The 17,395-nt window shown below is 32.1% G+C and overlaps 2 protein-coding genes and 1 long non-coding RNA gene across 8 annotated transcripts; 2 read left to right on the top strand and 1 right to left on the bottom strand.

The window, feature by feature from the left end:
* Positions 5,084-9,884, top strand: LOC109346238 (myosin-11-like). 3 transcript variants are annotated; one of them, XR_002107497.1, is made up of 7 exons: positions 5,084-5,311; positions 5,995-6,342; positions 6,530-6,637; positions 8,156-8,617; positions 8,733-8,834; positions 9,257-9,642; positions 9,777-9,884. XR_002107497.1 is itself a non-coding variant. In XM_019585680.1 (6 exons), the coding sequence occupies exons 2-6, from the start codon at positions 6,130-6,132 to the stop codon at positions 9,422-9,424; spliced, it is 1,053 nt and encodes a 350-aa protein (XP_019441225.1). In that variant the 5' UTR covers positions 5,084-5,311; positions 5,995-6,129; the 3' UTR covers positions 9,425-9,650. The 3 variants fall into 3 exon arrangements, 2 of the variants coding, with proteins under 2 accessions (XP_019441225.1, XP_019441226.1); XM_019585680.1 differs by lacking the exon at positions 9,777-9,884 and having other exon boundaries at positions 9,257-9,650; XM_019585681.1 differs by lacking the exons at positions 5,084-5,311; positions 9,777-9,884 and adding an exon at positions 5,760-5,876 and having other exon boundaries at positions 9,257-9,650.
* On the bottom strand, positions 11,020-13,738 carry LOC109346236 (proteoglycan 4-like). Of its 4 annotated transcripts, none has more exons than XM_019585678.1 (5): positions 13,628-13,738; positions 12,359-13,454; positions 12,069-12,319; positions 11,399-11,621; positions 11,020-11,309 (listed from the first exon to the last, which is right to left on the bottom strand). In XM_019585678.1, the coding sequence occupies exons 1-5, from the start codon at positions 13,686-13,688 to the stop codon at positions 11,126-11,128; spliced, it is 1,815 nt and encodes a 604-aa protein (XP_019441223.1). In that variant the 5' UTR covers positions 13,689-13,738; the 3' UTR covers positions 11,020-11,125. The 4 variants fall into 4 exon arrangements, with proteins under 4 accessions (XP_019441223.1, XP_019441222.1, XP_019441221.1 ...); XM_019585677.1 differs by having other exon boundaries at positions 12,069-12,565; positions 12,602-13,454; XM_019585676.1 differs by having other exon boundaries at positions 12,069-12,677; positions 12,714-13,454.
* On the top strand, positions 13,350-13,808 carry LOC109346237. Its single transcript, XR_002107496.1, has 2 exons — positions 13,350-13,463; positions 13,637-13,808. It is a non-coding gene; the product is annotated as an uncharacterized LOC109346237 (long non-coding RNA).

The following is a 17,395-nucleotide window of genomic DNA, read 5'->3' as shown; positions in this document are numbered from 1 at the left end:
AATAATCCATGTAGTTTAGTATAGGGTACCGCCTAAGGCGGGCGGGTGGGGTGCTAATACCTTCCCTACCCCGTAACCGACTTCCGAACCTGGATATCAAAAATCCAAAAAGTCCAAGATAATTGGGCTAAAAAAGATTTTTCTACATTTTTGACAGTAAAAAATGTAGTGGCGACTCGAGAGGTCGCGTAGCCGAAAATCGGGGCGCGACACATATATCATAGTACCCCATGCACTTTAGATCACTTGTGAATTTTGGAAATAAACCATTATGTGATGAAAAATCATAGCTAGGGGTATTTTGAGGGGTGGCATATGATGGTAATGTAATGGTTGAAATCCTTCCTCGTCCAGAGTAGGAACAAAAATCACCATATCCATCTATTGAACACATCCTCATGTAAGAATTACTACCATCAATGACAACAACCATACTAGTTTGTTGGGTTGCCTTTTTCACATAGAATATATGTTTCTGCAGATGCCTTGACAAATTTCCTTAGTAAGCCCTTACACATTCATAAGGTCAAGTATTTTCTTTGGAACAACCTTCTCAAGGCCAAATTGATTAACAGTAGCAACAAATTTTCTACGCAACTCAATTGACCAAACTACATGAGACTTATCTACTTGCTTATCTATCATAGAGCCAATTCCAAGTCTAACTAAAATTATCAAGTGACTCAGAAACAAGCTGAGATCATATAAGATGAATTGAATAGAATGACAACCAAATAATACTATTGAATAGAATAAATCTCGTAAAATTGGAAAAGATAATGTTGTTCATCAAGAATCAACATAATAGAAAGAAGATCAAATGATATGATTGCTCCAATACTATCTTGGTTATTTTTTGGCCAAAGAATGAGAAAAAACTAGAATGTAATCAAATATGAACAATACTTGTTCAAGAATACCATCTTCATTTCTTGGCTAAAGAGTGAGATGAAATTTGGACAATATTTACCCTAAGACTATCAAGAAGAATTTTATGAAATATGAGCAATTTTTGCTCAATAATAACAAGAAAAGAATTATGAGAGAAATACAGAATGGTTTATTGAACCTTCAGTGTTAAAATCAAGATCTTCATGTACAAACTGATGCACCTTCTTGGACCAAGTCTTGAAGACTTATTTAACTATTGCAACCAAAAATTATCTCTGAAGACAGTTCTGATGCTTGCAGTTCAGCTGATAAACAAAGTTGAGTATATGCACTCTCAGGATTTTCTATATTGTGATATAAAGCTTGACAATCTTTGAGTTGAACAGACCATAAAAGATGATCTTGAATCGCTTGGCTATGTGCATCGTTAGAGGTTCAAAATTTGGCAGAGAAATATGCTGCAAGCTTGCAGGAAACTGGTAATCTTGCTGGGAATAAGTAAGTAAACTAGATTGCATTTTTAGTCTTGACTTGTTAGGTATTACAAGGTCAGCAAGAACAGAAGAAACATGAGAGGACTTCAAGTCCATCTAGTCGGATAAACAGAGGAAGATGAATGTGTAGCAGTGCTCTCAATTTGAGTTGTTCTGATACCATCTTAAGAATCCAACAAAAAAAGAATTTGGGAGAGACAAAAATAAATAAGACATCTAGATTTTGTTATTGATCTTGAATTGATTCTGCATAATGAAAGTGTAGAATATACACATCTAATAAAGATTGGTAGTTACTTAACCAACCAATCAAGTAAAGGTAAAAAGGTAAAATACAAACCACAAACTCATCTACCATAACAACCATGACACAAACTATATAGTAGTGCATACTGTTACAATGCATACAATACAACAGTAACCACCAAAAGATAAGTTCCTAAATATAGATTGAATGATAGTTTTTCATATGATTTTGGAACTTATTTCAACCAAAGATATCGAACATCATCAAACTAGTTATTTATATTCTACATATTAGATATCGAACACTATGAGAAAAGTTATTTCAAGTTTTGGCTTTATATATAGTATAGATAGACATATCTAGTTATTTATTGTCATAGATATATATTATGCGTGTAATATTTATATACTGACAGTATAAAAGTTTATATCATCCATTATTCATTTGTATTACTTTTATCGAATAGATAATAATAATTAAAAATGAACAAAGGATAATACAATAACAGTATAAAAAAATCTTACACTATATAATCAACTCATACATCTTTTTCTCATATATTAGTTGACTAGATATAGTTCAATATGTTATTTGGTCCATTGTTTCTTTTGCCCTTTATATATTATACACAAGTATTTAGACTGTGTTCATCTTAAATGGCACTAATTTCAAGATTAATGAAAGAATGGCATGTTTATTATTCGATGCATATATAATATTAATGCCTTTTATATTATATACAAGTATTTAGATTATGTTCATCTCAAATGGCACTAATTTCAAGATTAATGAAAGAATGACATGTTAATTATTGGATGCATATATAATATTGCACTACAAAATTACCAATCTTATAAATGAAAGTTTCGACTAGGATAAAATGGATTTTGATAAATGTGAATGTTTCAATGGCATGAATCATGTGATTACGCAATTTTGGAAACATTCATGAGTACAATGTATTAATAAAACTAACTGGCATTTTGTCAATAAGGAAATGGGCAAAGTAACACATTATTAGTATATATGTTTTTGTATTAAGGTGTCATGCTAATGATATATAAGGGAGTATCACGGAGATATCTCACTCTGCTTCAAGATCAAAATTCAAAAGTACTAAACGTTGTCTAAAGATTCATTTGCAGTTGCTTTTGATATATTTTCTACATAATTCACTTCATCTAATGTCACTTAGACAATGAGATAACTTCATAATGTGTTCAATAAGAAGAAAGTTTGAAGTAGGAGAATAGGGTTGATGTGTTTGACATTGGGATGTTTTGGATCCTATCTGGTTATTCGATATAGTGTGATCATGATTGGATTCGAATATGTTCGAATTTCATCGGATCTAGAGTCACTCTAGGCTAAAAAACTAGACGCAATCGATATTTAGAATTGATTGAATAAGACAACATGACCCAACTTGACTTCTCTTGTGATTACCCGTGGCTCGTATTTGTACATCTTTATTCATTTGTGTATAAAATAATAATATCTATTTGGTCTAAACTCGATAATACATTTGTTGTAACGATTTAGTTATTTATATAATTTCATATTTTTAATTTGTTTCATTTTGCTAATTATTTATAACATTCTTGCACAACTAATTTATTGCTACGATACTTATATAATTTTACATATTATTAATTCTCTAATTTTTCATTATATATATATATATAAATTATTTAAATATATATATAATTTAATATATCAAATTAGATATCCATAATATTAAACAATTTTGAGAAACTTAACTAAAAAGAAAATACATTATATTTAATCACATGTATGACCAAATTCAAGTTCAAAAGTTGGTCCAAACAACATCCACGAAGCTATAAGTCTAAAGTTGAATTTGAATTTAAAAAAATAATTCAACTAATTTTAAGCCCAATAAGAGACATGACATATTATTTTAAAGAAGAAGGGAAAAATGATAATGAAATTGAAGTTGTTATACAAGAAATATCTTATAAATGTAATATTTATGTACTATTAGTGTAAATATTTATAACAGTCAGTATATTATCTACTATTTATTTATATTTTTGAATCATCAATAATAATTGTAGATGAATGGTAGGTGAGGAATTAACAGTGTATATATTTTTTGTTCAAATTTTATTCATTTCTCTTGCAAAAGTACACACTATATAGGAATTTTTTTACTGGATATCAGGGTTTTGCATACAAATAAAGGTAAACTTCTCACTTGAGAAAATAAACATTGAAGTGAACAATGATTTTTTGGTAATGGGAGTGAAAATGAATTTTATAAAAACAACAACAAAAATAAATATTTTTAGTTTTGAGAATTGATAGTAACATCAAAATTCAAAATTCAAAATCATATACTGCACACGATAGTGACCTTGATATATTCATATTGGCCTCTGACATCCACGCATTACAAGTGTTACAAAACGATACGCTAAGACCAAAATTTGTATTTGCCGCGCTCAACTTTTTGGTGTCGATGCCCAATCAAACCTAGCTGTAGCTTCGGAAACTCCGAACCTAACCTCTTAGATTTTTCAACTATATTTAATATATTTTTTTCGTTTTCTTATAAAATAAATAATTTTTCATTTATTACAAAAAAAAAAACTATTTCAATATTTGGCTCATGTATAATAATACTCTGTTATAATTGACCACAATAAAATAATACATCTGAAAATTGTTTTGGAACAGTACATATTTATATTAAATTGTAAAAATATAAAATAATTTTCTTATATTTAATAACATTTAATATTTTATAATTATTTTAGTAAAAGTATCACATTGATAACAAAATTAGATTGTAAAATTGGTAAAGTTGTTTTTAGATAAAAACATTTCTAAATATAAAGATTATATACTTTGTCTACTAACAATTAAAAGGATATAATATATAATATTATATGCAAGAATTTATCATTTTACACTAATATTATTAATATATTAACATGCATGTTTTTCATTTCTAAAAAAATGGATAGAGTCAACGATAAAAATAATACGATTGATGCAAAAAAATTATGTTAACGCATATATTAATTAAACTTTCAATTCTAATAAAAGCAATTAGATATTTTAATATTGGTATTTGGTAAGAACAACTTTTATTTAAAAAAGAAATCTCACTAACATTTTGTAAAGACCATGCAGTTTATTCCAAACAAAAATAGTAAAAAATAAGAGCTTCCTCTACAGGTCACAGGCAAATTGTTTGATATCCATGCTATAGGAGACGTTAATTTAATGGTATAACTTTATAAGAACGGCTAAATTCCTTATAAACGGAAAAATTGATTATACAATTCTTAACATACTGAAATTTGTATGATACGGTCATTTTAAAATAGATTAGTTTATTAAAATAATTATTTGTAGGCGGAGCCAGAGAAGGACAAAATATACAAAATCCGAACCTAACAATTCCCGAACGTAAGACAGGTCGCGTAGAACAAGCTAACTCAATCACTCACACATAAGACAAGAACACAAATAAAATAGCTGGAATTGCGGCATAAGCTTGTAATTTCTCATTACACATTTTCTTTCATTTCCATATATTATTCTATTACCACTTTCGTCGCATCACCTTCTCATTCAACTCTACCTTCATCATCATACACACTAAAACACGGTACACTTCAATGAATCCGAAGATCCAAAGAAGATATTGGTATGTATGCTTATTATTCTTCCATGTTTCATATTGAAATTTATTATTGTTTGAACTTTGAAGTTGGGTTTTGTAATGAGATGGGTATCTGGGGATATGCTTAAAGTTTGAATTTTTGGTTCAAATTATTTTGAATCTTCTTCCTACAACCATATTAATTTCGACACGTCTCTCTTTATTTTATTTTTTGTACTACTTTTTTTATTTGACAATGATAGATAAATTATAAACCCACAACGGGTCACCGTTACTTCTCTCTCTTCTCAATTATGTTGGAAATTGATGTCTGCTGCATTTTGTGCCAGAGAAAAAATAGGCCAAATTTCATTGTAATTTTTATGCAAATAAATATTTATCTTCTTAGGAAAATAATTTTTTGGTGTCAGACTGTAATTTACTAATTTCTACTGCTTAATTCGATTTCAATAAAAATAACCATAAGTCCTTTTGAATCCGACTAACCCATTTAGTTACACCAACAGCACAAAATTTGTCAGCTCAGTAATTTATCATTCAAAATATTTGACTTCATTTTATTCCCTTTCCCTGCAAAGAAAAAGTTTCAGTACTTTCTTAGCTATTCTATTTTTACTAACCAATTCACTATTTTTGTCTTGCTTGGGTAGAATCCTAATTCTTATTATATTAAATGCACAACTATCATGTTCACAATTCACATACAGGGATGAAGCATAATTGCTTTCATTTCAACAACCGTGAACTGCTGAACCTGGTTTCTCTGCTCCATAGGATCTGATTTGGTGTATTGCATACTTCATATTCATTACCATACACCATTGGAAAAATCTCAATTTCCCATGTCAAATTTTGAGAAAACATCTTCACCCAGTTCTCTGCCATTGACATCAACTTCAGCTGTTAGAGATGTTGATCCATTGTTAAAGGATTTGAATGAAAAAAAGCAGAGTTTTCGGCGCAATGTGGTTTCATTAGCTGCAGAGTTGAAGGAGCTTCGAACTCGCCTTGCCACACAGGAGCAATCTTATTCTAAAGAAACATTAACGAGACAGGTACATAGTAGATTCATTTCATGTGTTTTTGGATTGATTCTGTCTCTTTTTGTAGCAATACAACAATGTTTATAGTTTTCTCTTTTCCAACATGCTAATAAAGTTTACAACTTTGGTATCAATCATTTCTACTATGTGATTGTGGGGTCAGATAAAAATCAAATTTTTATGGATATTTTTTTCACAGGAAGCAGAAACAAAAGCCAAGAGCATGGAATTGGAAATTGGGAGACTGCAAAAGAATTTGGAAGAAAGAAACGAGAAGCTTCAGGCTTCAGCTTCTTCTGCTGAAAAGGTTTTATTCATGTTTACTATTTTTTGTTTGTAGAACATATCTCTTGATTTTATATTACTGTTTGATTAGAATTTAGAAGTGTTTTTAACATTTGGTTATTTTCAATTTTAAATTAGTACACTCTTTTTCTGTTCAACTGAATTGGTGTGGATGATCTTATATATTTTGTGCTAGGCTTCTTTATGGATACTTTCCATTTGTTTTCATGTTTCATTTTAATGGATCCTATTTGACTTTGAAGAAAAGGGTGATTAGATTGCTAGGTGCTTTAATGTATTATTATTCTGGCCCCCTTCTGTCATGGATTGTTTTTCAATTTTGCCCATGTCATTTTTTTTGCACTAATTATTAGCTTGTTAACTTTGTAACAAGCATTAACACCAAAATTAATTATAATGTAGCCGTTGGGAATAGTCCATCATTTTTTGCTAAGTTGGAAAGTCGCTGATATAAATAATTTTCTTGATATATGCAATAATGTTTGTATATCACTTGTCTTTTATGGTCAACCGGTAGATTGAAAGTTTGTAACTATTCACAGACATAAGGAATTAATAACTAATAAATTCAAATTCAAATTCAAATTCAAATCTCTTCCGGTGATGGAGCAGTTTAATATTGAATGCCTCTTGTAATTTGACATCTATTAATAGCTAAATAATTCCAAGGAGTAGCTGTTGTGGTTCTATGTAGGATTTGTCTGTATATGCTCCAAACTTCCCAAGATGCTGCCACATAATCGAATGCAGTTTCATTTGTTGTTATTCCATCAATGGTATATGATATACTAGGCAGTAGGCACATATATTATGATGGTAACAAATAGACTTTAATTTAATGGATACAACAACCAAATCTTAATAGATGAGGTCTGCTACATGGATCGAACGACCTCATAATGTTTTAACGAACTATGTCATAATACTCTATTATAAATTAGTCCATTGACAAAACACTATTCTCTAAAAAAATCTTTCCTAAGCATTTCGCTTATGGTTTTTCTTGGCATCCACCTTTAGAAATTGGACTAATTTTCATTTGATATATTTTATTTAATCTGACTTCTAACAATCCCTCCACACAAGTCCATACTACCTAATAAATAGATTGTATTATCGGAAAGAACACATTGATGATCCAGGTGAAGATCTGAATAGTAAGGGTATCATTACTGAAGGAAAAATTACAATTTATTTTCTTCTAAAGACTATATCCTCATATTCCAAGTATGTCTGGGTCAACTTTAACAATAACATGATATTATGGTGCAAAGTAACTTCAAAATTGTAACCATAACCTTTGTGGTTGACTGGTTGTACCATTTCCATGTTGCTTTCCCTATAAGTAGACTCCTTTGAAATCCATTGGATTCTGAGAGACAGTTTTCATATTCTATGACTTGATATATCTAGCAAGTTCAACATTCCAAGTTAAAGATATCCTTTAACCATGTTTGTTTAGCCCAAGCATTAATCTGAGTATCATTTAGTCCTAACATTCTTTGTAATCTTGATACAGTATCTGAAGGAATTGGATGATCTTAGAATACAGTATGTAGCAACTATAGCAACTGCAGATGCAAGTGCTGCATCAGCAAAATCAGCACAACTCCAATGTTTAGATCTTATTAAAGAATTAGATGAGAAAAATAGTTCACTGAGAAAGCATGAGGATTGCATTAATAGGCTGGGCGAGAAACTAGATAATCTACAGAATGATCTTAAGGCAAGGGAATCTTCACAAAAGCAATTGAAAGATGAAGTTCTGAGAATTGAGCATGATATTATGGAGGCTCTTGCAAAAGCAGGAGAAAGCAAGGATTGTGAACTTCGGAAAATATTAGATGAGGTTTCTCTTAGGAATTTCGAGAAGATGAATAAGCTTCTAGTTGTTAAGGATGAGCAGATTTTAAAACTTAAGGATGAAATCAATATTATGTCTGCTCATTGGAAGCTCAAGACTAAGGAATTAGAGTCACAGGTAAAGCCATCCTGATTTGACGAAACTACTCATTCATTTAGTTTGTGATTTCTTACCATTTTCTTAGGCCCTTGGCTAGTGTTGTTTAATGTCATTGATCTGTTTTATAACACAGTTGGAGAAGCGGCGGCACACTGATCAGGAGCTTAAGAAGAGGGTGTTGAAGCTGGAATTCTGTCTGCAGGAAGCTCGTTCCCAGACACGAAAACTCCAGAGGGTAAACCTAGCTCTTCCTCAATTTTTTATATATTTTTTTTAAATAAGACACTTTTATAGACATGGTAGACTAATGTGAGTGTGAATGAATACTGATGTATCGTCTGTGTCTATTTTAGTTGTACAAATGGAGTTACATTTTTTGGCATTTATAAGATACTCTAATGTTTACAGTGAATTGAGCTCTTCACTGCTGCCTTTTGAATTGTTTGATCAATTGCTGTGATAGTTTTTGGGTCAGATTTTGCATTATATCATGGAACATCATGTCTTTACTTGCATACTTAGTGAATTTTATGTCATTTGTTTGTCAATGCCCGAATCAAATCCTTTTAATTTTTTTGGTGAATTATCCTATTAATGTTTCTAGTCCAATGATAATTTAGTCAAATAACATGTTTAATTGTATGTGTTTGTGAACAGATGGGAGAGCGAAGGGACAATGATATTAAGGAACTGAGAGATCAATTAGCAGCAAAACAAGGAATTGTGTCAGCAGAAAACCAAAATCAGAATTTCTGGGACACCTCTGCATTCAAAATTGTGATCTCAGTGTCCATGATGGTCATGGTGGTATTTTCAAAGCGGTGAAACCATTCCTGTATCCAAAATGGTTCTTCTATACTATAGATTATAGAGTAATATAATTCATTCTTTAACTTCATTCAACTAGTGTAGAGACTCTAGACGCTGTTTTAGGAACCATTTTGCACTGTAGAAATGCAGTTTTAGAGATAATCTAGTAGCTTTTAGCATGTGCAAGTGCAACATCAAGATTACATGGAATTTTTGTTGTGTTGCATGAAACTGCATTACAATGGACTTGGATCTATGTTACTACCCTGAGCAATCATATATTCCCATTACAATAAAAATGTTACTTTTTAAAACAAAAAGTAACATTCTTATTGGCTTGTGACAGGATAGACATGTGATTTATGTCTCATTACAATAGCTGCAGTTAAGTTCTTTCATTAGTTTCTATGATATAATGACCGCTCTTAAGGTTCTTTATTTTATTTATGGTTAAGTGGCCATTCAAATTATTATATAGATGTTGGCTACAATTTTGTGGTAGACCTAGACCCTTTTCAATAAATTATTTACAAAATCATGAAATGTCGTCAGCTACTTCATAATGTGACTATGATTCGGATCTTAGAAAAGCATATCACTCGTCACATGTGTCAGCTTAAAAAGTAGAGGTGTTTGGTTATTTTAGTGCTTTGTCATTATTTTCTTTGACGATTGAGTACTATAATGTTATAATTGGAATCCAATGCTTTAAGATTAAGATGTAGACCCTTTTTTTGGGGTGTTTCATATTTCATCACATCACTTTTTTTTATTCTCATACTAGGTGCCTTTAACTTTCTCAATCAGAAAAAGGGAAAGGTGTTTGTTATTTAACCAAATTGTGATTGTGCATGTTTTTTATAACAAGAGAAAACTACCTAACAATTTTGTGATTCACCATATGAAAAAGCTAATGTTTTTAAACATGAAAATGAAAAACTTTTTTTATTATTTAAAAAGGGTCCAGCAGTGCATTGGTTAAAGAATCAAAGCATATATAATGCTGCTCTTAAAAATCACAATTTCTGATGACTTAAATTTCTTGTTTTTTATATATGAAAAACTGTTAATTTTTTTGTTCACAAGTTCCTTTGAAGTTCACAAGATCATGGTTTAAGCATTCAAGTTCAAGATCTGAGAAATAATAATGAGAAGAGGTGCTCTCACTGTTTCTTACCTTAATAATCCTTCCTGATTTACCATGATTGTTATCCGTGACATATTATTATCCATCTAAATCTCATCAAAGACTCAAAGTCTCATAATTGGCTCTTAAAACATGTAATGGACTATTTTGATGAATAACATTCCCCATTTATGCAAATCAATCGCTAAAACAACTTCATAAAATATAGTAACTACTAATTCAATCTCTCGAAGTACACAACATCAAAGGAAAAAGGAATATTTATGTACATGACCATACTATGTTGCACAGCCTATAACCAGAAGCAGCAATTACTTCCACAGTAGAAATTCCCTGATCATCACCTAAGCTTAAGTTAGCACCATGCACTTTCTTTTCTTCCCTTCTAACTCGGTCATGGACAAGTCCGTGTAAATCTACCCTTCCTAAACCACACCAGATCGGAGTGTCGTGTACTTGGCCGCAATTCTATCTCAACTGTTTTCCTTCGTTTATAGATATGTACACTGCTTCTGCTTGTAATGCTAGAACAAAACTAATACTATGATCCACATGGGAAACTTTTTTCTCTATGGCTGCATAATGAGTCTTGCAGTGACAAATGATATAATCAGAGTCATGCAGCCAAAAGAAGGTATCAGAAGACTAACTGAATGTGAGGTTAACGATGTGGAATTTTCAGCAGGGGGAAAACCTGGCATTATGCCTGATGTTGGGATGCTTGGATTTAACACTGAAGGTGGTGTACCATAGCTGCAATACAGGGCCATGATTAGTATCTTCAAGACTCATTTTGTGACATAGAATCATTGAGAAACTTGTTATATAAGTATATAACTTACCCGAAAGTGCCAGTTCCTGAAGATGAGGGTGTCGTTGGTGCTGTAGGAATTGATGATGTAGGTGTTGCTGGTGGTGTTGTAGGTGTTGTTGGAATTGATGATGGAGGAGTTATAGGACTTGGTGGTGGTGTAGTATTTGATGGTGTAGTTGTTGTTGGGGGTGACGAAATTGGCGTTGTTGTTGTTGATGAAGATGATGATGGGAAAATGCAAGAACCCGAACCTATTCAAAATTCACATGCAAATAAAAGTTGGATTAAGGTATAATATAACTTTGTTATTGTTGGTATGATTTTGATGCCTAACATAAGAATGTGAAAGATTCACACCTAAGGTATTGTTAGGTTGTCAGCATTATTTTGAGTGTATTCTTAAAAATATGATGACCAGAAATATAAAAGCATTCCCACCTCAAAAAGTTACGAATCCAAATTTTTTGTTTTACTTTACAACTGAGATGCTGGAGAATGCTTTTACTTTCTCTATTTCCTAGGCATTATTTTTTCTAATGTTCTACCAAACAAGTGTAATGGCATTCCCAAATGATATGCCTAAGAATGTAAAAACATTATGTGAACCGAACACTACCTAAGACCATAAAAATGGTCATCAATTTTGATTAGCATAGTGTAAAATAAAATGAAATGTTATTAAACTCTTAAGATCTTACTTGGGTTGGTGTTAACTAAGGAGGCACTCCCTCCAAAGTCACAGCTAGTTGGTGCTGGATTCTTTTGATAGTAGCTATTGAAAGCATAAGAAGCATGGTTCTGCAAAGTAACTGGACTATAACAACTCCCACCCTGCTGTAACTGTGAACAATCAGCACCATTTCCACAAGCATAGTCCAGTGCTGATTGAAGAGAACTTTGTGGTGCTCCATTCTTTGCCACACACCAACTCTGTCCCTGAATGACAGAAGGAGCATTTGTGTTTGCAGGAGGTGGCAGAGGGTTTATGACAGGAACACTTGTTGGTGGAGGAGGATAAGATGCCACAGGGTTTATGACTGGTTGCACTGGTATTGGAGTTGCAGAAGCAGCAGGATTTGTTGGAGTTAAGGGCACAGGTGTGGTGTTAGGAACTGTTACTGGTATTGCAGCTGGATTGGTTGGGGAAATTGAAACAGGACTGGTAGTAGAAGGAACTGTGATTATTGCTGGTGTATCTGGTGGTGTGATTGTTGGTGTAGCAGCTGGTGTAGGATTTTTAGGGAAAATTGTGTTTGGTGGGTTTGTTGTGGTGTCATCTAAAGTTCTTCTCATGTGAGGAAATAATTCTTCCTCTTCCCTTTGGAGCTGTTTCTGTGCAAAATCTTCTATTGTGTGTACTTCTGCATATAGTGCAACTATTCTCTTTATGATCTGAGTTCTTGGTTCTAGATATTTGGATATCCTTTCACTAAATTGAGATACTTCTTTTGAACTTGGGATAACTGTGCTCTTGATTGTGAGAACCATAGGAACATCCTTGCAAGGAAGAACAGAAGCAGCGAGAGCGGCTCTTTCGATAATAGACTGAACAAAATGTTCCCCAATGCTTAGTTCTCCTTCAATGCTGTCTTCTATGAAGACAGAGGATTTTGTTTCCTTTATAAATGAAAGAATCTTAACAAGATGTTCCTTTTCATGTGATGTATTTAACTTCTCTAAGTATAACAGTGGAAATGCTACTGAGACTTTTACTTCCTTGCCTACATGAAGCTTGTTGAGAACTGAATGAACTGATTTAAGAGCAGATAAAAGTGAAGGTTCTATCTCATTTTGTGCCAAGTACTCACTACCACACTTAATAATGATGCTTTTGATGTTTACTTTTGAAATAAAGTTCACTACATGAGTTTTTAGCCATGAAACTGCATATGGTTTTGAAGTAATGAAATTTTCAACTAAGGTTTTGTTCAAGTATAAATCAACTGAGACCTTGTTGTAGTTGGTAAAAGTGTTCAAAATCCTATAATCTGTGACTAAAACTCTAATCTGAGATGGAGAAACCTTGCTTTGCTGAAGAAATGATATTGTTTCAGCAGATTTTGAGGAAAATCCCACCAAAGTTCCTGCAAAGAGTGAAAGAACAAGATTATAATCTAAAAATTTAAGCTTCTTCCTCTAAATAACTAAAGACAACAAATTGAACATCATTGTTGCAGTTTTAGCCTAGAATATTCACTAGAACAAAGATGATTACATTACATAGTGATATCATATTATATCAGTGTTAGATACTTACCAGCACTAGAGGTGATGAGAAAAGAGAGAAACAAGAAGCACAAAGAAGCTTCCTTGGCCATTTGTTACTTGAATGAAAATGACTAGTTTGTATTTTCAGTGTGATTCATGCAGTGGGTAGTGCTTTAAGTTTTAAGACATGTTATGGAACAAGTGTTGAAGATAAAGGTGAAGGGTGAGGGAAAAAAGTGTCAAAAAGAAAGATGATGAAGTTGGAATGATAAGAAAAAGATGGTAGATGTTACTTTAACACGATGGATTTGGTTGGATGAAGATGTTTTTGGTCTGATAAACTGTATAGAGAATCAAACAAGCTTTTTATTACCAAAGTACTTGAATTCATGTGCATGACAAATACTGCAACACACATGCCCTTCGTGGATAGGAAGAATAATTAAATGTTTGAGTAACAATTATCCAATATATTTATGAGAAATAAATATATGTATTTTTACACTTTCGCTATATCATTTATATTTAATAATCATTTATACTTTAAATAAAAGTAATATAAATAAATGATAGATGATGAAATAACTGTCTATGAATCTTTACACATTTGGTATATAAATATTATTATACTTTATATTTATCTCAATTTGAAATAAATTTATTTAATTTTAAATCATTAATATAAAATTAATAATGACAATTTAATTGGACCGTCATATAATAATTTATTTGGTGATAAAGTGAATAAAATTTCAGTATGACTCTTCCGATTGTTACCATTAGTGAATGTATTGATATTATAGAAACATTAATTTGATCTATGACTTTATATATTGTTAAACAATTTGGTACATAAAGGAAATATATGGGCCAAATTTTAATTTATTATGGGCCAAATTAATCTAAAAATCAGGTATAAAATTTACTCTATTATGATCTAGAAATCAAACTAGCATTTACTCAGCAGAAGCCATTACTAATTGATTGATATCTAACTAAAGTATATAATATAAAATTCAAAGAAGTTATTAAGGTCAGTAGGATCAAAACATCTTTTTTGGTTCTTGGCTGTTTCTTTTCCGCGGATACTGGTCATATTCAAACCACTATTTCGTTGAAGATATAAACGACAACATGGGTGGGACAACCCATGTGTAATAATCTTATTCTGCTCTCTCCCCATTCAAATTCAACTTGATCAAAAGCACTGCCTAGCGGAAAGCAAACCAATTTAGAGAGAGATAAAATATATAGAGTGGTTGCACAGTCACCGTTGATAAGGCTGATACATTGTATGTATGTAAAAGCTAAAAAATTTCCAAGTTCCAATATAGTGTTTGGGGCTTTTTGGCATTTATTTGGCAATACATATTTAAGATTATTACGTATAGTAGAAAAGATTAAATCAGATTTCGATGGGTTATTGGATAATTTCAATGTTTGGCATGTAAATAATAAAACAAAATTTAGGTAGGTATGGATGAGTTGTGGTCCTCAAGCACATTCCTAACCATATATTAAATTATCAAAATAAAGTAAAAATAAAAAATAAAAGTCATGAATATTTAATTTTTTAAACTGACATAATATATTTCTGATTTTCCCTTCTTAGTTTCGTTGATTTCAATCTTTCCATTTTTAGCATTATTTCATAAATCAGTTTTTTCTGTTATAGTTTTGTTTTCCTTTTTTGGAAAGTTTTCAGTTTCTCTAGTTCTATAAATAGTGAGTCTTTTGCACTCTTTTATTCACTTGAAATAATAAAATCATTGATGTTATTATTTGATATATTTTTCTCTTCGAAACATCATCAAAGTTTTGGATGAGCTTAAAAATTCTTGTTGCTGATACACATTCGAAGCATCATTGTTCATCTTTTGTTCATCGCTTTTGGCATTCAATTAGCTTCCGTTTCAATACATCTTCTATACCATGGAGTATCATTTTTCACATGGTATCAGAGCACCCTTTTAGGGTGACTCTACTGCGCCATTTTCTACATTTTACTCAGTCTTTCTTGTTTTTCTTTTTCTTGTCTTCATCCTCTCTTTTACTGACTTTGTTCATAGTTAGATATTTTATGGAACGACAAGTGCATCGTATCGTACAAGTAATAAAATTCGGTAAAATACTAAGATATCGTCCTCAGGGAGTAGAGTGAATTTACAATAATTCCTACAAGAATGAATTGAGTATATATTTGCAATGGTGTTTGTATAAAATTTCATGTTTAATTGTAACAACTCATAAATTGAACAAAAAGCAAGTAAAATAAATTGTGAACGAAATGCATCGTTCTTTCCCAATGACATCCATGAATTCAATTCCAAGTGAATTATGAAGTTACTGATTCAGATGCACATATCATACAAATCATTCACATCAATCCATTGAGTGTAAATTCCTTAGATAATTGCTCAAATACCAATTCCTTGGATATTTGACCAATTAACTAGCATTACGTTCCATGTAAAAGCAATTGATGCATTATTCTCCATTCCTAGAGTAATGATGTATGAAGGAAGATGATCCAGGTTCGGTGTCAAGTTTAACTTCCCAATTAAACGTGAACCCAAGAACAAGAAATTAATAGCAAATTAAATTCATGCATTAAGAACGGGATTAACTTCCCAAAATCAAATAACAATTACAATGGAATCGAATCAAGGAGTACAAAGGTTAGAAGATTACATTTTGAATCCCTCAGCAAGATCTAATCACTCCTTCTTGCTATTACAACACTCGAATCATGAAATTATACAAGGAAATATGTGAAGTAGAATCGTTTCCACGATTTCTATCCTAATCCCCTTCTTTTTCCCTCTCCTTTTTCGTGCAGAATATGTTCTGAAAGTGAAAATGAGTCCCCTCTGACTTCTGAAAACCGTCAATATCAATTCCAACTTCCAAGCCCTTACCCAAGCTAGAGATTCTCGCTTGGGCGAGTAAATAAGAGGATTTCAGACCCCGAGCATCTCGCCTATCATATTCACCCTAATGAAAACCCGGGGGCTGTTCTGGTATCTTCTTTGTTGAATGGCAAAAACTACCATCCATGGTCAAGAGCCATGAGCATGGCTCTTGAAACCAAGAACAAAATGGAATTTGTGGATGGAACCCTTCCTAAGCCACCTCGTCATCACCAGATGCACCCTTCCTGGAAAAGATGCAACAACCTGGTAGTGTCTTGGCCGAGTCAAGCAATTAAACCATCCATAATGCAGAGTGTATTGTGGATGGAAAATGCACAGGAAATATGAAATGACTTAGAAGAAATATATCATCAGGGAGACATGTTTAGAATTTTAGAACTCATAGGCCAACTTCATTCGATAAAACAAGGGAATGTTTCGATTGATAAGTTTTTCACCCAAATAAAGGGGTTATGGCAACAACTTGACACATATAAACTTATTCCCCTTTGCTATTGTAAGATCAAGTGTCACTGCTCAACCATACCCACTAATAGGAACTACAGGGAGAATGAATATGTAAATTGCTTTCTCCCAGGGTTGAATAGCCAATACTCTTCAGTAAGGTCATATATTATGATCATGGAACCCCTTCCACCTATAAACAAAGTTTTCTCAATCCTTGTCCAATAAGAGGGACATATGCAATTTGAGGAACCTAGATTTTCCATAAACCTGGCCAACAACACATTTGAGACAAGGTCAAGTGGTAGAGAGAGGGTATAGAGGTGTGGGCAGATCCAATATGCAAGGGAAAGCTGGTGTTTTAAGCAGAGGTAGAGGACAAAAAATCTGCACCTTTTGTCAAAGAACTTGCCATATAGTGGACACATGCTACAAGAAGC

This window comes from Lupinus angustifolius, chromosome LG04 (assembly GCF_001865875.1).
Source record: "Lupinus angustifolius cultivar Tanjil chromosome LG04, LupAngTanjil_v1.0, whole genome shotgun sequence".
NCBI lineage: Eukaryota > Viridiplantae > Streptophyta > Magnoliopsida > Fabales > Fabaceae > Lupinus > Lupinus angustifolius.
The sequence above is the reverse complement of the archived record's forward strand: the minus strand, read 5'-3'. Positions and strand labels throughout refer to the sequence as shown.

What these genes read in the sequence shown, in the direction of transcription:
- LOC109346238 (XM_019585680.1), top strand. Translation starts at nt 6,130, where the DNA reads ATGTCAAATTTTGAGAAAACATCTTCACCCAGTTCTCTGCCATTGACA. An exon ending in CTAAGGAATTAGAGTCACAG is followed by an intron (nt 8,618 to 8,732) that starts GTAAAGCCATCC and finishes TTTATAACACAG; the next exon opens with TTGGAGAAGCGGCGGCACAC. An exon ending in AGACACGAAAACTCCAGAGG is followed by an intron (nt 8,835 to 9,256) that starts GTAAACCTAGCT and finishes GTTTGTGAACAG; the next exon opens with ATGGGAGAGCGAAGGGACAA.
- LOC109346236 (XM_019585675.1), bottom strand. Translation starts at nt 13,688, where the DNA reads ATGGCCAAGGAAGCTTCTTTGTGCTTCTTGTTTCTCTCTTTTCTCATC. An exon ending in TCTCATCACCTCTAGTGCTG is followed by an intron (nt 13,455 to 13,627) that starts GTAAGTATCTAA and finishes CACTCTTTGCAG; the next exon opens with GAACTTTGGTGGGATTTTCC. An exon ending in CTTAGTTAACACCAACCCAA is followed by an intron (nt 11,622 to 12,068) that starts GTAAGATCTTAA and finishes AATTTTGAATAG; the next exon opens with GTTCGGGTTCTTGCATTTTC.